The sequence below is a fragment of the Canis lupus genome, chromosome 4, assembly GCF_048164855.1.
Source record: "Canis lupus baileyi chromosome 4, mCanLup2.hap1, whole genome shotgun sequence".
In the NCBI taxonomy this organism is placed as follows: Eukaryota; Metazoa; Chordata; class Mammalia; order Carnivora; family Canidae; genus Canis; species Canis lupus.
The window spans coordinates 21292040-21318490 of NC_132841.1; the positions used below are offsets into that span (position 1 = coordinate 21292040).

General features: G+C 52.7%; 1 protein-coding gene across 1 annotated transcript in view; it reads left to right on the top strand.

Moving 5' to 3' along the window:
- TSPAN15 (tetraspanin 15) overlaps positions 1–25602 on the top strand; it is a 50894-nt gene extending 25292 nt beyond the window's left edge. Inside the window, exons 2-8 of the mRNA XM_072823400.1 lie at positions 3326–3511; positions 4817–4891; positions 14519–14614; positions 17148–17264; positions 22465–22512; positions 24140–24256; positions 24786–25602. Coding sequence (XP_072679501.1) covers positions 3326–3511; positions 4817–4891; positions 14519–14614; positions 17148–17264; positions 22465–22512; positions 24140–24256; positions 24786–24935 — 789 coding nt within the window. The 3' untranslated portion in view covers positions 24936–25602. The remainder of the gene's footprint in view (positions 1–3325; positions 3512–4816; positions 4892–14518; positions 14615–17147; positions 17265–22464; positions 22513–24139; positions 24257–24785) is intronic.
- The last annotated feature ends 849 nt before the right edge of the window (positions 25603–26451 follow it).

The window sequence follows — 26451 nt, forward strand, 5'->3', positions numbered from 1 at the left end:
GAGAGCACACCAAAGGAAGTTTTATTTCCTGCCGCCAAAGCCATTCTGGAGTGGGCCCCGGGTCTCTAGGGAACTTGTAAAAATAGAAGAAGCCGCTGACTGCCTTTCTGGAGAGGGCTGGGGTCAGTTCTGCCCTGGTGTTTTGGAGATGGTTTCTAAAGCAGGCCACCTGAACCCAGAAGCAAAGCCTCAGGCGGGAGTGAGGGAGGGGCACAGGCTGGGGGCCCTCCAGCCCAGAAGACCTTTTTTTTTTTTTTTTTTTTTTTCCATTTAAACCAGAAACAAAAAAGTCTCAGAAGTATATGGAATCAATTCTGAAAGTACTAAGATGTTGTCTTGTTGGGTCAGCGAGAGCAGAACTACATTTTTCATCGAGACAGAGGATAAAACCCCACCTCTGTCACCCTCAAGGACACCGTGTCCTTGCATATTTAATTCAGTACCTGCGTGAGCTCTCAAGACTTCTGTCCATCTGTGCGTCTGTCCGTGTGGGGTCTTTTTTAAACCGTGATCTTCAGCTTTGGGGCTCTGCGGCTGGTTCCAGGTTGGGGTTGAGGGCTTCCGAAGAAGTCCAGTGATTCTGAAGAGGGAGGCTGGGCTTTCTTACAGCTGCTTGCTCCTGATCTCTGAGGACCCCCAGGGCATAGGCCGGCCTTGAACAACGATTTCACCTTGTTCTGGGTTTGGGAATGTGAACTGACCTGATGGCCTCTGACTGATCTTGCTCTGGCAAAGGTAGATTTTACCTCCTATGATCACCATTTTCATGTACGAAGTTTCCAGTGTGTGTGTGTGTGTGTGTGTGTGTGTGTGTGTGTGGTGCCTTAGAAATTTAAACATTCACCCGGTGGGTAATTTGATGACATCATTTCCCTCACAGTTTTCCTGATATGGTCAACCTGGTGACTTTCGCATCTCCTGGCCCGCGTATTGGAAAGGCATCCCTTTCAGACTAGGGGGAGTGTGTCTCAGTAACCCCAGATTATCTTTTTGAACCAAAGGGAATGGCATTTAGCTATGAAATGCAGCAGAGGCCCGGACCTGGGCCCGGGGAGACAGCTTCCTGGCAATCCTCTGTTATCCGGTGTTTCTGGATTGTTCTGTTTGACTTTTGGCATCCCGGCCACTTGCTTGTCAGAGCTTCAGAGACAGCAGGCACCTCGTTTACCCAGGAGAGTCTTAGTACTCTTTAGAAGGAAGTCAAGGGGATCTATTTTGAGGGCACGTTGGAGCCAATTTAAGGCTAGTAGGTAACTGGAGAGGCGGCCTCCTTGGTGTTCTGGCTGTCGACGTTAGGGTTGCTATGTTTGTGGCCTGCCTCACCAACATCCTGTCTGTATTACCCCTCACTTCCTTTGCTCGGACCTTAGCTGGCCACCCGGCGGTTCTGGTTTCTCTCCCACACCACCTTCTCCTTGGTGGGGAAGTCCAGCATAGCGATTTGTCTTTGCCCTCAGGAATGTGTGGCCCGGAAAGTCAGAATCCTTGGACAGGCAGGAGACGGGTAGACAGCGTCAGACGCAAACCCAAGGGGGTTGAATGGGAAGTCCGGCTCACATCCCTTCAATACACGTTGATTGTAAGCACTGATTGTACTTCCTAAATGACTGGACTGCAATGGGTGCTGGGGCTGCCCAAAGCAATCGGAAAATCCCTCCTGACATGGAGCGTATAGTCTCTGTGGGGAAGACAAAAAATGAAAAAGTAAAGGAAAAAAGGTTGCATGTTAAATACTGGTAAGTGCAAAGGATAAAAACAGGACAGGGAATGGGACTGAGAGTTTCAGGGGGAAGGATTTTCTACTTTTAGATAAGATGACCCGGAAAGGTCTCACAAAGCAGCTGGCAATTAAGCAGAGACAAGACGGAGGTGAAGGAATGAGCCCTGTGGATGTCAGGAGGAACATTCTAGGGAGCGAGAACAGCATGTGCAAAGGCCCTGGGGTGGCACACTTAGTGTGTTCCACCAGCAGTAGGAAGCCCAGTGCTGCTAAAGCCAAGTGAGGAAGGGGAAGGAAATAAGAGGTGAACTCAGGTTGTGTGGGCCTATCATCTGTGATTAGGGTTGTGGCTTTTATGCTCGGTACACAGAGAACCAGCCTGATCTGATTAGGGATTGCCTGGTCGCTCTGGTGTGGAGAATGAGCCAAATGGGGCCAATCAGGGCACTATCCGAGGGCGGCAGTGTAGCCCCAGGCTTGTCTGAGGCTTGGGTGTAGTGTCAACTGATAAAACTCCCTGGAAATTTAGTACGAGAGTTTTAGACTGAGAGAAAAGAGGGGCCCTCCTAGGGCTTTGCGGCCTGGTTTTTCCCGATGGAGTGCTACAACAGTCATGTTTCTACTGTTGGGAAAGTTGATTAACAAGGAATTCAACTTAAAAATCCCCTCCAAATCCCTCCTGCTCCAACCTCTCCACCCTCCCAATGGTCCTCCTGCAAATACATGCCATGCGTATGGACGCTGTGCACAGTGCCCGTCTCTCTGAGCAGCTCTGAAATGTCCTTGGGGTGACCTGCCTGTGCAGTAGGCATCACAGTGGCCCCAAGCTTTGGGGTTTATAGCGTTTCCACTTTCCTTATCTCACAAATGCCTTGCCAAAACCTAGGGTGTGAGCAGGGCAGAAACAAGCATCTTCATACCATTTTTCAGATGACAATGTAGACCTGTGTCCAACACCTGTCTGAGGCCCACGGTTAGCAAGTGGCGGATCTGGGACTCACACCCAGGTCCTCTGAGACCCTCCAACCAGTGGCATTTCCCCTGACTCACCAGTAGTGTCCTCTAAAGGGGCATTTCCAAATAGGGTCTGTGCCAGTTTTCTAGGGCTGCCCTAACGAAGTGCCACAGATGCTGTGGCTTCAACCACAGAGATTTACTTCTTCATGACTCTGGGGACTAGAAGTCCAGGATTAAGGTTTGGCAGAGTTGGTTTCTCCTGAGGCTTCTCTCTTCGGTTTGTAGATGGCTTCCTTCTCCCGGTGTCCTCACAGGGTCTTCCCTCTGTGTGTGTCTGTGCCCTAATCTCTTCTTATAAGGACACCAGTCATACTGGATAAAGACCCACCCATATGACCTCATTTTAACTTAATTACCTCTTTAAAGACTCTGTCTCCAAATATAGTCACATTCTGAGGTGCCGGGGGTTAGGGGTGCAGCGTATGAACTTTGGGGGAGTACAGTTCAGCCTAGAGCAGGTTCCCTCATGTATGATCACCTGGGGGTGAACCCCCCAAAGGCAGGCACCATAGCTCCCAGATGAACTCTTTGTAGGAAACGCAAGTGACTGCCAGTCCTCCTCTCTCACTCCCTGCTTTCTTGCTGCAGCTGATCGGAGCCCTGGTCCTGTCCGTGGGGATCTACGCAGAGGTGGAACGGCAGAAATATAAAACCCTTGAAAGTGCCTTTCTGGCCCCAGCCATCATCCTCATCCTCCTGGGAGTCATCATGTTCATCGTCTCCTTCATTGGCGTGCTGGCTTCCCTCCGTGACAACCTGTGCCTTCTCCAAGCGGTGAGTTGGCCCCATGTACCAGTAGGCGGGGGGGGGGGGGGGGGGGGGGGGGGGGGTCCTTGGAGTCCCCAGGAGAGCTGGAGAGACTGGCCCTGGACCCTTAGGCAGCCCAATTTTTTCAGTTCTTGCCTCAAACCAGACTTTCTAGAAGGTTCTCTGGATCAACCTACCTGATTCATGCTGGCCCAGGAGAGATCAAGCCACCTCCACTTTTGGTGCAGAGGCTGATTTGAATACAATCCTTTATATTTAAACCCTGCGTTGGTCTGGATCTCAAGTTGCCAGTGGGAGGGACCACACTCAAATGAGAGCAAACAAACCCAAAAATCACTGGTGGTGAGTCTTTGGCTCATGTAATCAGCAAACCCACACTGGGACCTGGGGTTTAGATGGTGCCCTTGGGCTCTCTCTCTTTTGCCACCTCCCGGCTGGACACTGGGCTTTGTCCTCACGCTATCTTTGCAGTGGTCCCAGCAGTCTCAAGCCAACAGGGCCTTTTCAGCTCCTGATCCAGGGAATCTTAACTGGCAACCTGTGACCAAGTCCCAGGACTCTGATGGGCCTACTTGGGTCAATTGCCTGGTCTGGGATCAGGAGGTGGGGTCAGCCCCACCTGACCTCCTTTCTGTGAAGTGAGAAATGGCTCCCCAAAGCTGGGGGTACTGGGTAGGCAGATCCATTCACTCTGCACCCACATGTGTGTTTGATCTCACTGTCACCCCTCATGTGGGAAGCTCCTCAAAGCCCTCACAAGCAGAGCATTGGTGCTGCCTGAGGCTGGAAGTTGCTGGCCTTGGTTTGGACAATGCCTGCCCTATGATAAGGGGTAAAGGTGGGGGTATATATCCTTCAAGCCTCAGACATCCCCTCACCCACTCTGGGGGCTCTGGGAAGCCACTTCTGAGGGGTTCTGCAGGCAGACCTGGAGATGCTGGCCCAGCCCGCCCATCAGGCCAGGCCTGCCCGCTCTGGGTCAGCTGCAGTGAGGACCAGCTCTCCTTGTGGCGGTGGTGGTGCTGGGAGGGGGGGTTTCCTACCCAGACTCTGCTGAGGACCCCCCGGACACACCTCAGTAACAATCTGGCCTGGACAGCTGAGTCACCCTTCCTGACCACTGACTGGCCCCAGAGATGGGTTTTCCCGGGGAATATCTGTCACATCCTGTGTCCTCACAGGAGGAAAGAGCAAAAGGCCCAGGAGCCAGTAAGAGCTCCAGCAGAGACGATCCTCCTTATCATACTTGACCTCAGAGCAAATGGCGCTTCTCTTGCCCCTCTAGGCGAATCTCTGAATTTTGTTTTTCAGTTTATGTACATCCTTGGGATTTGCCTCATAATTGAGCTCATTGGTGGTGTGGTGGCCTTGATCTTCCGGAACCAGGTGGGCCTCTGGCGCGTGCGACAGCCGCGTGCGTATGCTGAGCACCCACTGTGTGTGCCCTAGGCTGAAAACTAGGGGTGTGCAGAGGGCGGGGTCGATAATTCCCTGTGGAAGGTCCATTCTGCTGGGGAGCTGGGCATTGAACAAGTAAACCAGAGAACAAGAAGAGGTGACAGGTGAGCGTCTGGGGCAGATGAGGGAAGGAGGAAGGAATGAAAAGGAACCTCCCAGATGAGGCTCAGGGGAAACGAAGGTCCAGGCAGAGGGAATCACTGAGGCAGAAGGGAGCTTGGCAGGTTTGTGGACCAGGTTTGTCTACCTTATTTCACTCAGCCCAATGCCCTCAGGATTCATCCACGTTGTTACAAGTGGCAGGATTTCCTTTGTTTATGGCGAATATTCCATTGCACGTGTGTGTTTGTAATAGATATATATAAATACAACATAAAAATAAAAATATATAAATATATTAAATAAACAGATATATTTTTCCATTTCTTTATCCATTCATCTGTCCATGGACACTTAGGTTGTTTCTATATCTTGGCTATTCTGAGTAATGCTGCAGTATACCCTTTGGATATATTCCCGCAGGTAGGACTGCTGGATTGACTGTATGGTTCAATTTTGAAATTTTGGGGGAACTTTCATAGTGTTTTCCATAATGGCTGGACCAATTTACATTCTCACCAATAGTGTCCAAAGTTTCCTTTTCTCCTTGCTAATATTTGTTATCTCCTACCTTTTTGGTAATAGCCATCCAAATAGGCATTAGGTAATATCTCATTGTGGTTTTGATTTGCATTTGATGAGTGATGTTGAGCATATTTTCATATCCCTCTTGGCCATCTGTATGTCTCCTTTGGAAAAATATCTATTTAATAGTTCCCTCTGCCCATTTTTAATCAGATTATTTGTTGTTGTCATTGTCATTGGTATTCAGTTGTAAAGTTTCCTTCTACATTTTTTTTCCTTACACATTTTGGATATTCTTATCAGATATGCAGTTTACAAATATTTTCTCTTGTTCTGTAAGTGGCCTTTTAATTTTTTTGTTTCTTTGCTGTCCGAAAACTTTTTAGTTTAATGTAATGATAATAATGCTTATTTTTACCTTTATCGCCTGTGGTTTTGGTGTCAAGTTTGAAAAAATTATTGTCGGGGCAGCCCCGGTGGTGCAGCGGTTTAGCGCTGCCTGCAGCCCGGGGCGTGATCCTGGAGACCCTGGATCAAGTCCCATGTCAGGCTCTCTGTATGATGCCTGCTTCTCCCTCTGCCTGTGTCTCTGCCTCTCTCTCTCGTAAATAAATAAAAAAAAAAGAAAAAATTATTGTCATGACCTATGTCTAGGATTTCTTTCCCCTGTATGCTTTCCTTTTAAGAGTCTTACGATTTCAGGTCTTATGTTTATGTCTTTTATCCATTTTGAGTTGATTTTAGTTTATGATGTAAGATAATGGTCCAATTCATTCTTTTGCACATGGATATCCAGTTTTCCTAGCACCATTTAAGCATACATTTTCCCATTATGTATTCTTGGCATTTTAATAGAAAATTAGTGGGTAGGACTGGGTTTACTTCTAGGTTCTCTATCCTGTTCTATTGATCTGTATGTCTGGGGTTTTTTTTTTTTGGTCAATACCACACTATCTTGATAACTATAGTTTTCTTATTATTTTTTTTTTTTAGTTTTTTTATTTATTTATGATAATCACAGAGAGAGAGAGAGAGAGAGAGAGAGAGAGAGAGAGAGGCAGAGACATAGGCAGAGGGAGAAGCAGGCTCCATGCACCGAGAGCCCGAAGTGGGATTCAATCCCGGGTCTCCAGGATCGTGCCCTGGGCCAAAGGCAGGCGCTAACCCGCTGCGCCACCCAGGGATCCCTATAGTTTTCTAATATAGGTTGAAATCAGAAAATGTGATGCCTCCAGCTTTGTTTTTTGTGCTTAAGATTGTTTTAGCTTTTTGGAATCTCTTGGGTTCCATACAAATTTTAAGATTTTCTTCTGTTTCTGTGAAAAAATGCTATTGGAATTTTGATAGGTATTGTATTAAATCTGCAGATCACTTTGGATAGTATGAATAGTTCAGTAATAATTCTTCCAGTCCGTAAATGAGGGCTATCTTTCCATTTATTTGTGTTGTCTTCAATTTCTTTCATCAGTGTTTTTATGCTTTTCGGTATATAGATCCTTCACTTCTTTGGTTAGATTTATCTCTAAATAATTTATTCTATCTGATGCCATAGTAAATGGTTTTTTTTTTTTTTAATGATAGTCACACACAGAGAGAGAAAGAGAGGCAGAGACATAGGCAGAGGGAGAAGCAGGCTCCATGCACCGGGAGCCAGACGTGGGATTTGATCCCGGGTCTCCAGGATTGCGCCCTGGGCCAAAGACAGGCGCTAAACCACTGCGCCACCCAGGGATCCCGTAAATGGGTTTGTTAATTTATTTTTTGAATAGTTCATGGTTGGTGTGTAGAAATGCAACTGATTTTTGTATGTTGATTTTTGTATTCAGCAACTTTACTGAATTCGTTTATTAGTTTTAACAGTTTTGCTGGGATCTTTATCATTCCTTTCCTTTTCATTTTTAAGTAGGCTCCATGGCCAGCATGGAGCCCAACATGGGGCTTGAACTCACAACCCTGAGATCAAGACCTGAGCCAAGATCAAGAGTCGGAACCTCAGCCAACTAAAACACCTAGGCACCCCAGGAGTCTTTAAGATTTCTATATATAAGATCATGTCATACAAACAGAAAATTTTACTTCCTTTCTAATTTGGGTGACTTTTAGTTCTTTTTCTTACCTAATTTACTTGCTCTGGCTTAGGACATCCAGGACTATGTTGCATAGAAGTAACGAGAGTGGACACTTGTCTCTTCTTGATCTTAAAGGAAAAGCTTTCTCTTTTCACCATTAAGAATGATGTCAGCTGTGGGCTTATTATGTATGACCTTTGTTGTGTTGTGGTACATTCTTTCTATACCTAATTTGTTGAGCATTTTTATCAGAAAGTATACCAAATTTTGTCAAATGCTTTTTCTGCACTTGCTGAAAGGATCGTTTGATTTATATCCTTCATTGTTAATATGGTGTATCTCACTGATTGATTCACAGATGTTGAACCATCCTTGCATCTCAGGGATAAATCCTGCTTGATCATGGTGTATGATCTTTTTAATGTGCTGTTAAATTTGGTCTGCTAATATTTTATTGAGGATTTTTACAGCGATGTTCATCAGAGATATTAGCCTATAATTTTCTTTTCCTACAGTGTCCTCATTTGGCTTTGGTATCAGAAGAATGCTGGCTTCATAATGACTTTGGAAGTGTTTCTTCCTCTTCAATATCTTGGAAGAATTTGAGAAAGATTACTATTAATTATTCCTTCAATGTTTGGTAGAATTCACCAGTGAAGCCATCTGGCCCTGGAGTTTTACTAGTTTACTAGCTCTTTACCTGTTATTGTTCTGTTCAGATTTTCTGTCTTCATGACTCAGTCTTTGCAGGTTGTATGTTTCCAGAAATTTCTCTATTTCTTTTTTGTTACCCGGTTTGTTGGTGGATAATTGTTCATCATAGTTTCTTATGACCCTTTATATTTCTGAGATTTTGGTCATGGCATCTCCTCTTTCATATCTGCTTTTGTTTATTAGAATTATCTCTTTCCTAGTCTAACTAAACATTGTCAGTTTTATTTATTTCTTAAAAAAATCAACTCTTAGTTTTACAGATATTTTCTATTGTCTTTCTAGTCTCTATTTTGTTTATTTCTGCTCAGATCTTTGTTATTACCTTCCCTCTGCTAACTTTGAGCTTAATTGGCTCTTCTTTTTCTGCTTTCTTGAGGTGCAAAGTGAGATTTTTTTTAATTTGAGGTCCTTTTCTTTTTCTTTTTCTTTTCTTTTTTTTTCTTAAAGGAGATATTTATTACTATAAGCTTCCTTCTGAGAACTGCTTTTGCTGCATTCCCCAAGTTTTGGTATGTTGTGTTTCCATTTTTGTTTGTTTCAAAATATTCTTTTATTTCCTTTTTTCTTAGCCCTGTAGCTGTCTTTTCAATCTAGTGTCACTACCTTCTCCTCCCTTTTCCCCTTTTCTCCTTTCAGATCATCCTTTCCAAGCTGGAAGGTCAGGGTATTGGTTCATGTCTCGGCAGCCTGAGGGGAGAGAGATGTTCATTCCATTTGTTCATGGGGCCGCATTTCTGGGCAGCCATTGGCTCCCAGCCAGCCTGTGGCTTTGCAGAGGTTATGGATTAGTGCTTTCCTAGCTAGAGCCCAGCCCCAGGTTGGTCAGCAGCATTGATTGTGTTGGTGAACAATCCCCTAAATGAGCAGCAGTCTGGTTTCCACAAAGGTGGGCTGATTTGTCACTTTCCAGTGCCCCTGGGTCAGTAGGGGCCAGGACACCCACCACTCCTTCTTGTAGTCATGGTGGGTGGAGTGGGGGTGGTCAGCTCTCTAGTCTTCACTGGAGGATGCTGTGGGCTGAGGTCAGGGCTGAGAATTTCTCATTATCTCATTAACCCCAAACCCTGAGGATTGGATGGGGTGTCCCCCTCATGGGGTCCTGTCAGGGGAGGATCTCTGTGTGCAGCCCAGGAAGGACTCTCACCATCAGGCCTCTCGGCTTTTCCATGAGAACATGGAAGCCATGTTCTCATATGTCCATGGTGCATAATTCAAAATAACTGGAAAATGATATATAAAACTATAAATGTGGTAACAGCTCTATCCTAAAAAAAAAAAAAAAAAAAAAAAAAAAAAAATCGGCCTGGAAGAGACAGAGAGAGAGAGAGAGACAGGCAGAGGGAGAAGCAGGCTCCATGCAGGGAGGCTGACGTGGGACTCGATCCCGGGTCTCCAGGATCACACCCTGGGCTGACAGCAGTGCTAAACTGCTGAGCCACCCAGGCTGTGCTTTTTATTTTCTTTTTGATATTTTTTTCCTTAGCTCTCCAATTTTCATTTCCTTATAATCATGGAGGAAAATACCATATAAGGAAAAATAATGTCCTTTCCAACTCTAATGCAAACTATAAGACTGGCCAATGCTGAGGCTAGGGGAGCAGCCTGGCTGTTGATGGCAGCAGGAAGGGGCAGCGTGGAGAGAAAAGGCGGGAGGTAATGAAGGTCAGCTGCCAGGGGGAGGTGAGTTCCCAGTTCCATTTCCTCCTTGCCAAGAGGAGGAGAAGCATTTCTCTGAGCCATACTATAACAGGGGTGGCCCCATAGGCTACCTGTTAAGTCTACAAATCCACTCGTGGTGTCAGATGAGGACAAATTAGGCTAATGACCTCATGCTCGGTTCTCAGGAAGGGGCACTGGCCATGGCCACCACTGGCAGCAAAACATCAACAGGTGCCTGGACATAAAGAAGAGATTCTCCATCCCTGACCCTTGGCAAGGTTTCTGCTAGGAGGCCTGACTCAATGGTCAGACTCAAGTGGCTTCTCTATTTGTAGGGAGTCTACTGGCTGTGCTCTGGGGAGCCCGCCATGGAGCCCCAAGGGCCCGGGCATCAGAAGGGCAGTGTCCTGATGGTACGAGGTGAACCTGAGTGACTTCCACAACTGTCTGGGTCTCACCTTGACTGACCAGTACTCTCCAGCTTGTTCTGGGGCCTCTCTTGAGGGTACCAGGGGTGTTGGGGGAGGGCAGCTCCTGCCCATGTGTTCCCAGTTAGGCAGAGCTGAGCGGGACACCCAGAGGGTGTTAGGCTGTAGCTGGTACATTGTACCCCAGCCCTGGCCTCCTGGCCTCTATCTTTCCTCTACTGCCAAGGCAAGGGTGAGGAGTGGTCTCTTTCCTGGCCTTGATCAGAGGTTGCTGATCCCCCAACATGGAACCAGGGAACAGTGGACAGCACCCAGCCTGGCACTAGATGGTTCTGGACATATCCTTGAAGCCAGAGATAGGAAAAAGATGACACTGTGGCCCCTTCAGTGGAGCACAGGACACACATATATCCTGCCACTCGATGCAGCAAAGTAGAGGAGGTTTTGCACTGAGATCTGGGCAGCCTCTCCCAGCTCGTGTGCTCCACCATGGACAGCATGTGGGAGTGAGAGCTGGAGCCCCAGGTACCTGCGAAGCTGAAGCAGACCTCTTCTCCCCGCCAGGATTAAATCTGTGACTTGCGGCCAGGTTGGAGGAAGGGTCTAGCAAATATTCCAAAGAACCTTGTAGCTTTCTCTCTTCCTTTTTTCTTGCTCCCTGGGTTCTCTTTAGGCCTTGGTTGTTAGATTGAGTCCGTCTCGGTACTGGAGGCAATAGGACCCATCCCCACAGTCTGGGGCACTGAGGGAAGCCCAGAGATGCTTGTTTGGTTCACGTGCAAGGGAAGGAAGGAAGTCCTAGGCCAAGCACCCCCTGTACACCGTGAGAACTGGGCTGATTGGTATTAGTGTCAGCGGGGCTGCTGACAGCCGGGCCTCTGCAGCCTGGGTCTCAGGGGGAAAGCCCCGGAAGCTCCTTCCAGGGAGGCCAAGAGGGAGGTTCCCCCTGCTGCCCTTCCACCCCCCTCTCCTCCCCCTGCTCCTCAGCCTCCCAGCCTGGCCACCTACCCCACCCCCTTGAGCACCTTTACTGGAAGCCCTGCTGTGGAGGCTTTGGATAGCTTTAAAACTAGATTTAAAAGAACAAACTAGAAAGGACAGCTCTTTGTAGCTTGCTTCTGGTGGTTTAAACAATGTGCTCTGAAAATCCTGTGGCCTTTGATGTTTGCTTACTCTTTGCCTGGTTTAGCCCAGGCCTTGTGGCCCCTGAGGCCACACCAGCCTTGCATGCGAGGTGGGTTTTCTCGCCCTAGTTGGAGCTGCTTTTGCTGCTGTGAGCTGGATTGGGGGGCTGGGGGTGGGGGGCGGGCACTGGGTGCTTGGTCTCTGAGAGCAGCAGAGGAGTCAGGATTCCCTGCTGGGGTCCACAAAACACATCCTCAGAGTGGCTCCCCCAGTCCCGCAGAACGTAGCTGAACACAGCAGAGCACTTCACAGTTAAATTCATGAGCCATGCAACCAGCTTGTCTCACTCGTTCATCTGCAGCCTTATCATGGCAAAAGGACCGTTGAAGTATCCTTACATCTCTGGTATATACCCCCCTCACACACACACACACACACACACACACACACACGCACATGCATGGTGCCAAAGGCAGTGCACACACAAAAGAGCACAAGAGCCAGCATGATCCAAAGAGGTCCCCGAGGGGCCGGGGGCAGCTGCTGTCCACGCAGCCTGGGACCATCTGTTCCTCCTGCCCGTTTCGAGGGGCCTCCAGCGGGGCCTCCCTTCCCTGTGGGGGCCCAGCTCAGCTTACCAGATGGAAGGCCTGATTGTCACAGAGGCCTTTTTTGGGCTTAGCATGTTTGGAAAGTACCCAGAGACTGAGTAAGTTTGGAGAGAAAGGTCAGAGCTGCTTACTGAAGAGGGAGGAAGAGCCTTTCCCCATCAGGCCACTGGGGATCCCCTCTGCTGACCCTGCCCTGGCCTCCTGCCCTCATTCCCTGACTCCTTATCTCCAGGCCTGGGGGAGTCCAAACAATATGTGACCCAGGGGAGGGGCTGAGAGGTGACCATTGGGCTGGGGTGCAGAGGGACATGGAAGACCAGGACTGTGTCTGCAGGGCCCTGAGAGTGGACTGCAAGAAGTTGACACAGCCCTATGCGTGTGCTCCTGGATCACCCCCCTGCACCTGTGCTCAGCTGATGACCCCCTCCCATACCATTCAGTGCCATGAGCTCATTCCCTTGCCCTGTCCTGGGGAGTGGACTGACCCCACCCTAGCATCTTGTTTCTTAGGTGCCTCCAACCATGCCCCAGCTGGCTGGCCTGTCCCTTCATCCCCTGGAGGAGCAGGAACCCCAGATTGGAAAAGTTTCATGACCTGGGGGCCTCTGAGAAGGGTGGCCCTGAGGCCACGGGGTCCCTGCTCTGCTCAGGTTATGTGACCAGCAAGCCCCTGCCCTGGGGTCAATATAGGACTGAGGCCAGCAAGTGTGTGCATGGTCTTTCACACGTGACAGGGCCTACCCTCTGCCCCCCGGGGCTGCTGTTAGGTTCTTGGCTCCCCTGTCCACCTCTGAGTGGCTGATCTTCCTGAGCAGAAGGTTTTCTCCTGGCCACGGAGACAGATTTCCCTGAGCTGGTTTCCTTTGTTGCCTTGACTGTGAGCACTGTGAGTGTTGGGAAGGAGGCAGCTGATACACTGTCCCCCTCTTCCTGATACTGGACGTGGTTTGGGGGAGATTACCCCAAATTGAACCTTGGGATTAGCCGTTTCCACTCATGATGCAATGCTATAGGGTGTGTGCCTCCTGGAAAAGGAGAGAAAGACCTATAATAATACCATGGCCTACTATGTGCCTGGCACCTTGCTGAGCACATTTGTAGCTTTAGTCTATCTAGACTCAAATCCCTACGAGGTAGAGGTTGTCCTCTCCACCTGGCAGGTGAGGAAGTAGAGGCTTGGATGCTAAAGTAGAGGCTTGGATGCTAAAGGAAGTAGAGGCTTCCACCTGGCAGGTGAGGAAGTAAAGGCTTGGACATCTGAGGCCCGGGTGGCTGCTGGAAATGTTCTTGACCATGAGGCTTGATGGTCCTTCTCAGCCTAGTCTGATCCTCATAGCTGGAGGTTATTTCAAGGATAGACCTGCAGGTGTGGTTCACAAGTGAGAAACTGAGGCTCAGAGAGGGCAAATAGCTGGGGTGGAGCCTGCAGTGGCAGGACCAGGCCTGGGACCCAGGGCCCTGTTTGCCCAGCAGCGCCTGCAGGCGCCTCCCCAGGGGATCGTCTGGCTCCAGAGCCAAGAATGCCCCCTTTGTGCCAGCACAATCTCTGGTGATCCGAGGGCCTCCCTGCTCTGAAAGCCCTGATTGTGGCTCAGAGTGTGGGGTTGGGCCGCCCACACTCCCGCCCCCGCCCCTTCCCGCTGTGGGGCCTTTTGTGCTCCTGGATTTCAGCACAACAGCCGGGCTGTTGATCCAGAAGGCCCAGCGTGACCGGGAGAGGGCGATGTGCCAGCGCTGCTCCCCATGGGGCTGGGCCCCGCCTGAGCTCGGAGGGGGGCCTGGCCAGGGCCCTGCAGCGATGAAGCATGGCCCATGGGGTAATCAGGAGAGCTGATTCCCAGTCCTGGCCAGACACCCCCCCCCCCCCCAGCCTGCTCTGGGCCCCAGGAGAGTCAGCCGCCCTCTCTGGGCCTCAGTGTCCTTATGCGTAGCACAAGAGCTCGGGCAGAGAAAAGTGCAGAGGGGTCTGGAGCACAGAGACTCAGCTGGGGCCTGTCTCTGGGCGGAGGAAAGGGCACCAGGCCGGAATCTGCCCAGTTCTGGCCGGGTGCCATCTCTTGGGGCCTGGGCTCTCTGATCTGTATAGGAAAGGGGGTGAATCACTCCTGCTCAGACATGGCAAAGGGACCCAGGCCTCAGAGGGGCACCGGGGCGGGGAGAGGGTGTGTGGGCAGGGAGGCGGTGGGGTGTTCCTGCAGGTGGGGTGGGGGCTACTTGGCCATGTGGGCACCCTGTTCCAGGCCCGAGTTCTGGGAGATCTTGGGTTGGACTTTGAGGGGGTGGGGTGTGGCCTGGGTTTTTTTGTAATGTCTCCATTCAAAATAGACCATCGACCTTCTGAATGACAACATTCGAAGAGGAATCGAGAACTACTACGATGATCTGGACTTCAAAAACATCATGGACTTTGTTCAGAAGGAGGTGAGATAGGTGCCGTGGGTCAGAGGTGCACCTGCCGAGCCCTTTGCCCCTGGCTCGGGACACTGCTCAAGAGGGCGAGGGTGAGGGTGAGGGAGCAGTGGCTTATCCATTCCCAAAGCAAGTGGCTGGCCAAGTTGGGAGGCAATGGCGGGCCGTGGATGGGTGTGAAGGCCGGGGCCTGACCTTCTTAACCACTCTTCTGCCCAGAATATCCTTACCGTCTGTGTCCCTCTTTAGTTACTTAGCTATTCCCCCATCCAAAAAAAAAAAAAAAAAAGAATATCAGCTCTAGCCACAAGCCACTTTGCAGGATCCCAGGGTACCCTTCTCCAAGGGGCAGAGATACTTCTTCCTTGGGGTGGGAAAGACCTCCAAGGTGCTCAGTTCAGACACCGTTCTGCTGAATCTCTTCAGTGACAGGGAGCTCACTCCCTGCCAAGTCAGGGACAGCCCTGAGGTAGAGAGCACTCTTTCCTGATTCTGCTTCCCCCTGCATAGAGGAACAAAACATGACTTCTCCTTTTCCTCCATAGCATTTTTTGAATACAGTGATTATCATTTGGGGACACTGACCCTCCCCACTAAGGTCCACCCATGTCTGTTGGTGTTATAATAATAGCAGTGGCAGGCCAGCACTGCCCGGGATGGCGTCTACACATCGATCTCACTTAGTCCTGAGCCTCAGGTTCTCAACTGCAGCGGGGGGGTACAGGTGGTCCCTTCCTCTTGATGTCTTGATGTCGTTGTGACATTGCCTTGACTCAACGTGGAAGTCCTTAGAGCAGTGCCAGGCACCTTAGAGCGGTGACAGGGAAGTCCTTAGAGCAGTGCCAGGCACCTTAGAACAGTGACAGGGAAGACCTGTCCTGAGTACCGCTGCCGCGTTCTAGGGGTGGCAAGCAGAAGGTGAGGGCCGTGGGCCCACTCGGCCCTGACAGTGCTTCCTGGGACATGGCTTTGGGGGCTTCGGCTGGCCTGGTTCCCGTGCTAGCCCTCAGTGAGAACCAAACCTCACCGCGCCCAGGGCCACCCGTGGTGGCCACTCCCTTGGCTCAGGTCCTCGCTGTAGTCACAACAGGTGCAGCCTCCGGGAGGCCCCTCTCTGCCAGGGGTGTGTCGGCCAGCTCTGGCCATCGGGTGAAATGTGATGTTTTTATTGGAACCGGCCTTCCAGTGGCTTGGGATTTCATTTCTCCTGGGGTGGGATGGGGGGTGACTCATGCTTGGTGCCAAGCCCCAGGCTGAGTGCATCATGCGTGGCCTGACTTGGTAATCCTCGGCTCAGCTGTGCAAAGCTGGCAGTGCTCCTCCTGCTTTGCAGATGAGGCCGTGAAGCCCAGAGAGGCTGGTCGACTTGCCCAGAGTCACATGGCGACGGATGGTAGCATGAGGAATTGAATGGACTGCAAAGCCAATGCCCTTGGAACTGCACCCAGCTGGGCTGGGGGGCGGGGGGCGGGAGCTTCCAGGTCTCAGAAGCTGACAGCCTGAAGGGCTCTGTGTTTCTGCAGGGACCTCTGACCCTCTCACTCCCGTAGCTAACCCTCCAGTGACCCCCCAATCACAGAATATGATCCCAGCTCCCCACCCATTCTGACCGGCTAGACTTTGGCATGGTGTGGCCTAGGCCGGCCGCCCCACCTCATCCCTCCCCTCCTGCTCGCCCCGCTCCAGACACCCTGGCCTCCGTGCCTGCCACCAACGCACAGCTCACTCATCCTATGCGGGGCCTGTGCACTGTTGCCTGGCTTTTTCCTGCTATTCGTGTTTCAGATTAAATGTCATCTCTTCAGGGGGGCCTCTCCTGACCTCCCAACATACAGCTGCCCCCCCAGTTCCCTTCTCCCCTTTCCTGCGCCCCTGGCACACAGCATTACCCACTGGCCTTTCCATGCAGCAGTTACTCGCTGACTCCCCAGCACAGTGCCCACAAGCACGACTGGCACACACCCACCTCTCAATGGAGTCACTGCTTCCCTGGGCAGAGGGGCAGCGTGGGGAGAAGCTAAGCTAAGGGGGGAATGAGGCCCACCTTGCTGCCCCTTTGGCCCTGACCCCGAGGCAGGACGTGAGGAGGGTGCGTGCCCCTTTGCTAAGGGCTGATAGACAGAGCTGGGCTGGGGGCAGGGGCAGGGGGTGCTAGGGGCCCCTGGGGATGCCTCCTGGGCTGTGGGGGCATCCATAGACTCCTTCTCTCTGAGACCTTCGAGGGTTGAGCCACTGCCCTGGGACGTGGAGATGGAGGCATCAAGGGAGACTTTCCCTCCAGTATCTAGTCCTGCTGGTAGCTGCCCCCTGCCCAAGAGGCTGCCCAGCCTTGGCTTGCACGCCTCTCCAGTGACAGGGTGCTCATTACCTCCCAGGCAGCTGGGCCAGGAAGCACAGGAGTATCTGACACCTGCAGCCTTGGGGGCCCCCCTGCCCCCGGGTGACCCGAGCGTAAACCCCAGGGTGTCCCGGTGGAGCCCCTTCCTGGCGTGGGCCTGGGACCCCATGGTGACAGCAGCCCTCTCCCCACTTGCCTTCCTCTCAGTTTAAGTGCTGTGGTGGGGAAGACTACCGGGATTGGAGCAAAAACCAGTACCACGACTGCAACGCCCCCGGACCCCTGGCCTGCGGGGTGCCCTACACCTGCTGCGTCAGAAACACGGTACCTGCCGCTCCTGGGGCCACCCGGCCCATCGGGAAGTGGGATGGGGGGGCAGGAGGCGGTGGCCCTGGAGACTCAGGCCGTGGGAAGGGCTACATGTGGGGGCGGGGGTGCGGGCGGGGAAGGCCGGCTTTGCCAGGAGTGGCCATTAATGGTCTTTGAACACTTGCCACGCGCAGGCCCGTCCTGGGCTCTCCAGCAGCATCACACATTCAGCTCCTTCCACAGCACCGTGGGGTGGGGCCTGTTGCTTTGCCCCCCGCACAGATGAAGAAGTGGGGACACCAGAGCGTCAGGTGCCTGCCTCGCCCAGGGTTGGCGGGGCTGGGATGAAATGCAGGCCACCATCGTGGCACCTGGGCTCTGGACTCCTACCTGGGTCGGGTGAGGCATGGAGAGGGTCCAGGCCAGAGGGAGCTTAGCAGGGAGCCGGCTCGCAGCCTTCGCTGGAGGGCACCTGGGAAGGGGTCTGGCGATGTACATGCCAGCCCTGCCTCTCCCCAGCAGGATCCCCACTCAGCTCTTCACCTCCATGACCACTTGGGGGGCTGTCCCACGGAGTCCCCACTTACTGATGAGTGGCTTCGTCAGACCTCTGTGTTGTTGGACTCATGTGTCCAAAAACTGCCTCGTCTCTGGATTGGAATGAGGTGGCGAGCTTTGCAATTACTCATGCCCTGAAGAGTCATGGAAAATTTCTTTTCGAACATCTCTACCCTTCTGTGCCCACTCCTGGATTCTGTAAACCACGCAGCTGCCAGTGGGGGTGCAGGCCTCGGCCATGAGTCAGGGAGCCGGTGCCAAGTGCACAAGCCCTAAAAAAGCCTGGACCAGGAGGGAAGATTTGTTTAGAAATTTTAGCTGCCATTTTAGGATAACTTTCTGGGAAGGGGGAGTGCTGGGTAAGAGCCTGGCGTTTTCAGAGAAGCCTGTGGGGTGTGATCCTGAACTTCAGCCCCTAGGACAGTGGCACCTGAATGTCCATGTCAAGCTCTCCAAGCCTACATGTATTCATTCATTCAACAGATATTCATCGAGGCCATCCATGCCAGATGTGATTCTAGGTTCTGGGGGTACGTACAGAAAACACCTGGAAAACTCTCTGCCTGCATGGAACTGGTGTTCTAGTCAGGAAGACTGACAAAATACACGAGTGAGAGGCAGTATGCTTGAAGGTGGTAAATGTTAAGGAGAAAAATAAAGCAGGGGGGTGGAGGATTGCAATTTTAGATACCGAAAAAGTAGGTTCTCAGTAAAACCCCGAAGGAAGTGAAGGAGTGGGCCATGCATATCTGGGGGATGGACATTCCTGGCAAAGGGAACAGCAAGTGCAAAGGCCCTCAGGTGGGAATTGCCCTGGTGCATTTGAGAAAAAGCACAGAGACCAATGTGGCTGGAGCAGAGCGGGCGTCACGGAGAACAGTAGCAGATGAAGTCAGGGAGATGACGGGTTCCTGAAGGCCATGGTCAGGACTTTGGTATTCCCATGAGTGGTGAGGTGTCCATTGAAGGGCTTTAGTAGCTGAGCGGTGGCGGATCTGACTCAGGCTTTACCAGGGTCCCTCTGACTGCTGTGGGGGCCAGAGGTGGACATGGGGAGTCTGCAGCGGTCCATGTGTCACAGGTCCCAGGCTGTCAGGGAAGCAGGCCCTGAGATTCTGGTTGGCAAGCAAGATCTGCAGGTTGAGTCAGCAAGCTGGGCATCGAGGAGGGCCAGGGGTTTAGTTCCAGGCTGGGTACAACAGCCCGAGAACCAGGAGAGCAGATGTGGCTGGCAGGTTCAAGAGCCAGGAAGAGCCAGTGTGGCGGCTCAGGTCTGCATCAGGCAGGCAGCAAGAAAGGAAGGATTCCCTAGGGGACGGACAGCCCTTTTGTTCTATTCAGACCTTCCACTGATTGGGTGAGGCCCACCCACTATAGGGAGAACCATCTGCCTAACTCAGTCTACTGATTCAAATGTCAATCTCATTGAAAGACACCTTCGCAGAAATACCCAGAATAATGTTTGACTAAATATCTAGGCACCCCAAGGCCCAGGTTAGTTGACACATAAAATTAACCGCATGTGACAATCACCACAGGAGACTGGCAGCCAAGTCTCCTGCTGAATGTGCTCCCACCATTGCGGGGGGTCCAGGAAGCAACTGGAAGTCCATCGCATCAGGCCAGAGAAGACAGAGGCTTTAGCAGAGGTAGTAAAACTTGGTCAGATTCTGGCTCTGTTTTATATATAAGGCAACAGGATTTGCCGACGGATCAGATGCGGGAAGTAGGAGAAAGAGAAATCAAGGAGGGCTCCCAGATTTTGGCCTGAGCCACAAGGAAACATGGGGCTGCCACTGCCTGAAAGGGGAGGACAGCAGGGATGAGCTCAGTGTGGACAGGTAGACTGTGTGTGATGTCAAAGAGGCACTTGGATCTAGGGTGTTTGGGAGACAAGTCCAGGCGGGGAGTATCAACACGGATGCCACCCGCAGAGAAATGGACTATAGAGCCGGCATCTGGGTGGGAACCCGAGGTGGAGACGCGATGCTCACCTACTGGGGTACCTGTGGTCCTGTACTACAAAACCACCGTGGGTTCTCCTTAGAAAAGAGGGTGTTTCCTCCCTTTGTGAATCTGTGCGTGAATTTGTATACCAATCTATTTATTGTACACTCTTTTCATTTAGCCACAGATCTGAATGAACACACAAGAGAAAAAAAATAAAAAAAAATTAGAAATAGAGCCTTGTGCTTGGTGGTTTAGAGCTTCCTGGTAGCCAGAGGAAAAGGGGACACATGGTCGGTTACGTTGCTACTGTTCAACAGAAGAAAGCAGACCCGTTCTTCAGGGAAAGTCACTTTTCCCCCTAGCTCTCAGCTTTAAAAGGAATGTCTCTGCTCGTCTCCTGCAGAGGATTTGAAGCAACAGAGTTCACACAGGCTTGCGAAATGTGCTTATCCTGCAGGATGTCCCCAAGACTCGCTGGTGTGGAGGGCAGTTTGCCTCTACATTGAACGGCCTCTGACAGCCATGCCTGTTGAGCTCTTGTGTCCAATTTTTAGAGCTATCCACCCTCTCATTTTTGGTTACCCTTTGGGGGCCTGTCCCTGCAGACCTCTCTTTCCCTTCCCCCTGGCTTCTCAGACCTCAGACAACCCAGCTCATCAGGCCTGTGCCAGAGTGAGAGGAAGCACACATGAAGAACCCTTGTGAACTTTGCCATGTCCAGCTTTGGGATGCTTGGGAGTCCCCTTCCTGACCGCCTGTCCGTGGCCCTGTCCCAGGTGGAAGAGGCCACCGCAGAGCGGCTCTCAGGACCTGTGCACCATCAGCAGAGCCTCTGGAGAAGAGCGGTTCTGTGATCAAACCTAAGCAGGCTTTACCTTTAGGAAAGAGCATGGATGCCTCGTCCCGCCCTCCTTAGAGGGGACTCTCCTGGAAGGGGAGGCGAGTCCGGAGGAGGGGTCCGGGCTCTGGGCAGTGGCAAGGAGGCCTCTGCCAGCTGCACGTCTGCTCCCTGAAGGCAAGAGGAACACCCTCTTTTCTAAGGAGAACCCACCTGGGGCTCTGTCCCCAGAACTGGAAGCACAGTGCAGAGTAGTTACTCTTGTCACCTTCTATGTACCATGTGGTTGACTCACTTATTAGGTTCATTGTGTGTTTCCCTTTCTAGAATGTCAGTTCCATGAAGGCAAAGACATTCTTCGTTCCCCTACATTCCCAACACCTAGAACAGTGATTGGCACATAACAGGTGTTCGGTTAATATTTGTTCAGGGAACGACTGAAAGAACAAACACGAAAGGTAGAAAACACCGTTCCCGTCCTGCTGTCATGCACCTGCTTCCCAGGCCTGACCCTCTCCGTGGGGGTCGGGTTCACCACCTAGAGGAGTCACAAAAGTCGGCCCATGTTAAGCGGATGCTGGGTGTATTTGGGTCTACCTGGGGCACAGTCTAGACTGAGGGAGTTTATTTTGCCCGCAAGCCAGGTCCTGACAACTGAGCTGAGGCCTGAGGTCCAACTCACTCTTTTGGAAGGAGAGTAGACCGCCTTCCTTGCCCTCCAGGGGCCAGGATCATGTCCAGAGTCCCTCCAGCCGGCGCCCCTGTGTTCCTCTGTGTCCAGCCCTGAGATAAGGCCTCGATGAGTATATCTCACTGTATGTTCAAGACAGCCCCATGATGTGGGTTCGCTGAGCACCACTGCTTTATGGAAGAGGCCGAGGAATTCATTCATTCATTCATTCATTCTTTCATTCATTCAACAAATACTTATCTAGTGTCCTGGGACAGCACATCTGGGATTGGCCACTGAGCTCCTGAGTAGCAGAGCAGGATCCAGAGCAGGCAACATGATACCAGAGGCCGCGCTGGCCACTCTGCTGCTCCTGCATCGCTGCTGGCACCCGGGGCACCCACCCCACAGCGGCTTCCAGTTGCATGTGGGAGGGTGGGACTGGGGCATCTAGCTTCCTCTCACTTTGTAGGAGGAGGGGGAGACCATACAGGGCACGGACAGTGAGGGGAAGTACCATCCCCTGCCCCCCGCCCCCGACTTAGGCCTGCTGGGAAGGGATTTGACGGCGTCCAGGGCGTCCAGGGCCGACCACAGCTTTCCCCGCACCGAGGGCAGGCAGCAGCCGGGCGCTCCTGAGAGCAGCTCTTCCCAGGAAGGCTATGGGTGGCACTTGGACCAGTAGGATGGCAGTCTGCCGGGGCGGGAAGTGTGGTCGGAGGCCCCGGCCTTGTCCTCAGGGAAACCACAGCTGGCTGGGGGCCCGGCTGTGGTCTGGGGTTTTCCTTCATAAGAGCCAGCGGAGCAAGAACAGCCGGGCCCCGACCTCTGAGACTGTGCATCACCCTGTCAGCAGAGCCCCGGCCCTGGGGCGCCTGCAGCGGGGGAGCCTGGGACAGCGCGCTTTGCTCTGGGGTCCTGGGCTGCTGCTGGTGCAGGAGTGGTCCTCCCACCCAAATGCCACAGACCTAGCCTCCCCATCTTTCCTCCTGGGCATTTTTTAGGTGAGGAGGGGGGTGCTGGGAGAGGGAGGTTAAGATGCAGACTCCAGCCAGACTGCCTGGGTGGGAGTCTCAGCTCCATCCATACTGGCAGTGCCACTCTGTGCCCCAATTCTTACGTCAGGAAAAAGGGGGGAATACTAGTCCTTCATGGGAAGCCCTGTGTAAGGCGGCAGCTAATACACATTTTTGTTTCAGACAGAAGTGATCAACACCATGTGCGGCTACAGAACTATTGACAAGGAGGTAATGTCTTTGAAATCTCTTTCCTTGAGAAGGGTCGCTCTTCCTGTCCCATCACCAGAGTGATGGGCGGGATTCTCTGGGGTGGGGCCCCTGGCTCGGAACAGGAGTCAGGGACTGCCAGAGTTTTCCAACTGTGCCCAGACACCGAAGGACTCAGGGAGCCAAGAGTCCCCCAGGCTGGGAGAGCCTGCCCGCCTGCATTTGCTGAGCACCTACGAGGGCTTCTCTGTGTGAGGCCACCAAGCCCTTGCCGGTGCCCCCAGCATGCCTGTGTGCCCAGCTGTGCCCACACCAGCTTGCCTTGGGGCTCTGCTGGGCTAGGAGTGACGCTAGGGTGATGCTGAGAAGGGAGCTAAAAATCATGATGACTTGAGATGCCTGTGAGTTTTGAGTCTCAAAGTGAGGCCCCTGGACCAACAGTGACAGCAACCCTGGGAACGTATTAGAAATGCACGTTTTGGGGGGTGGAGCCCAGCAGGTGCTTCTGACACACATTCTGGTTGGAGAGCCATAGACTGGCGGGGGTTCTCAAGCCATCAGACCCAATGGCCAGGTTTTATAATGATCATCTAGTAATGCCTTAGTGATATCTCGAAATGAAATTCACAGACAATATAATCTACCCACACACCTAACTTCAGAACAAGTGACAGAGCTGAAGTAGAAAGAGAAATAGAACAATTTACTATCATATAACATTTCATGTGGAAATGCTCAGGCATTAGATGCAACAGGAGACACATCGAAGCAGTTAGGTGTTTGTACCACAAGATGTAGCTGACACCTGGTTGGCTGGGGTTGGGAGGGGGGGAGTTGTGTTGACAACATGAATACCATGGGCATTATTTAAAAAAAATTTTTATTCAAATTCAATTAATTAACATATAGGGTATCATTAGTTCCAGAGGTAGAGTTCAGTGACTCATCAGTTGCAAAGAATACCTGGTGCTCATTCCATCATGTACCCATCACCCAGTTACCTCATCCCCCCTCCAGTAACCCTCAGTTTGTTTCCTAGAGTTAGGAGTCGTTTATGGTTTGCCTCCCTCATGGGTATTATTTTTGCCATGGACATAGTCTTTAAAAATGGTGGACAATTGTTGATAAAATTCCAAGCAAACTGCAATATAATCATTCTTTAATTTACATTCTTTAATTTAGTAGTATTTCTGCAAAGTTATATGCAGTAGATATGTGTGTGTGCCGTGTTTTTGTGCACGGGAAAACCACGCAGAAAACACTTTGGTTTTTATAAGCCCCTGGAGTTGGCCTTTTGGTTCAGCTAATTCTGGATGGGTTTTCAGCCGTCTAGGTGCCCCCAGGGGGCAGGTAGGCAGGTAGACAGGGCAGTTGCCTGTGAAGTAGGATTGCCCTTAGCTCCACGGTCCCTCAAGTCCCCAAGCCCAACTGCTGTGACAACCAGAAGTGCCACCAGCCTGTCCTTAGTGCTCTCTAGGGAACAGTACTGCCCGCGGAGACCCAATGGTCTAGAGCCACCTGCTCCTATAGCATGTGAGACACTGGAGGCTCAGGGAGGTGGAGGGCCTTGCCTGGACCTCGAGTGAGCAGCAGAGTTGGCACCGGGGCTCTGCGAGGCGAGGTGTCAGCCAGGCTCCTCCTCGTGCAGCGCCTCAGCGTGCAGGACGTCATCTACGTGCGGGGCTGCACCAACGCCGTGCTCATCTGGTTCATGGACAACTACACCATCATGGCAGGCCTCCTGCTGGGCATCCTGCTCCCCCAGGTGGGCTGGTCTCCCCTCCCCTCACCCAGGGAGGGGAGCTGGAAGTGGAATGGTGGGCAGGGTGCCGGTTCAGAGTGTGGCTTGGGGATTACAGAGAGCAGAAGAGGTACAAAGGGGTGGGGTGAAGAAGGCTCTTGTACCATCTGGGCTCACCGTGGGAGGGGTGGAGGGCGGGAGGGCGGGAGGGCTGGCAAGAGAGGGCAACTGGCAAGAGGTTTGCTTGTGAAGCTCTTCCAAGTGCTTCACAGGCACGGTCTTCTTCATTCTGAGAGTAGATACCATCATCATGCCCATTTCACAGAGGAGGAAACTGAGGCTTGGCAAGGTTCAGTGTCTCGCCCAAGGTCCCCTAGACAGGGAGCGGCATTGCTGGCATGGAGACAGGAGTCCCAGGATGGAGGGGCCTCCTCCCAAGGGAGGGTCTCTGGGATTTCCTGGGACGTGTACAGAAGGGCCCGGGCTGGGGGCCGCCAGGGAGAGCCACCTGGGTCCCCAGCAGGCTCGCACCCACCCTGCCCTTTCTCCTCAGTTCCTGGGGGTGCTGCTGACATTCCTGTACATCACCCGGGTGGAGGACATCATCATGGAGCACTCGGTCACCGATGGGCTCTTGGGGCCTGGCACCAAGCCCAGCGTGGAGGCGGCAGGCACAGGATGCTGCATGTGCTACCCCAACTAGCGCCCCCGTCTGGGCCAGCAGCTCAGGCAGGACCGTGCCGCGACAGCACCGCTCGGGCCACATCACGGTGGCTGGACGGGACTGTGGGTCCTCTCCCCACACTGGGCACTGACCAAAGCCCCAGCCGAGTTTGGGGGGCCTGCTCAGGCCTCCCGCGGCCGCTGCCTCTCGGGGGAGCCGAGGCCCTCCCCGGGGCCGGGTCCTGCACCTGCCCGGCCTCCTGGGCGTGGGGAGCAAGGACGCCCCTTCAGCAGGCCTGGGCCCCCGGGAAGGGGGTGCCGAGCGCTCAGCCCAGGGCCCATCTGGTTTCTGGCAGTGCCGTGGCCTGTGGTGTTTCGGCCCCCGTGAGGGCAATCTTGTAGTAAAAAGTGAGCACGGAGGAGAGCACGTGTGGTGGCAGGTGTGTGGGCCCCAGGGTCCCTGGAGTCCCTCGGCCACGACCCAGAGGCCAGATTGGGCGCATTTCACAGCCTCCCAGGGGCCTTGAGCCCTCCCCAAGGCTGCTGCTTTGCTGACCCCGTTTTTTACGTGATTTTTGTAACATTCATTTTGTACACAGTTAACAGGAGTTTCTGACTAATCAGAGCTGGGTGTTGCCCACACGCCCCACTCTTGCCCCTCCAAGCCCGTTTATTAATCAAACAATAAAGATGTGATTTTTTTTTTTTTTTAATGTTTCATTTGTGCTGTTTGGGTCAGGAGGGGGTGGGGAAGTCCTCCGCTTGGGCCTGGAAGCAAGGACTGAAGGGGGCACTCTGGGGCCAAGCTCTGGGAAAGTTAGTGACCCTGTGGCCCTGGGGGATTAGCAGCTGCCTGGAGACAGCAGCTCTGGGTTTGGGATGGCCTGTCCCAATCTTCCGAGCAGCTTCTTACAGGAATGGCTTTTCCCAGCTGTGCTTGTGGGCTGGGCCTGGGGCCTCCCCTGCCTGGCCTTCCTGCTAGGGATCTGCCTGTGGGGGGAGGCAGAGATGACCACGCTGGGAAACTGAGGCAAAACCACTCCTGGCAAGAGGCTCCTCTTCCTCCGGGAAGCCAGGCATGTGGGAACTAGGAAAGTTAGGGGTCTGGCGAGGAGCTGCACCTGCAAACCCACCAGCAGCCCTGAATCCTGAGAGCCCCACCCTACAGCAGTAAGGGGGCCGGGGCAGGCCGGTGGCTCCCTGCCTGGCAAAGCTTGGTGCCCGTCGCCCTCTGCTGGAGATGGCAGGACCTGCAGGGGCCAGCCCCCACCCCCCTTCCTGCTCCAAGACCTGGGTTCCAGATTTCCCAAGAGGGTCTTAGCAGTTAGAGCAATAGACTGCAGCGGGGCGAGCCCCACGCCTGAAGAACGCAGTCTGCGGGTGCCAGCCAGGGAGCCGCACGCACGCCCAGAAGTCAAGAGGTTGGAGGCTTGAGTGGTCTGGTGGGTGTGGTGAAGGGCAGGAGCCGGGCAGCGGTTTAGTGCCGCCTTGGGCCCAGGTCGTGATCCTGGAGTCCCAGGATCGAGTCCCACGTCGGGCTCCCTGCATGGAGCCTG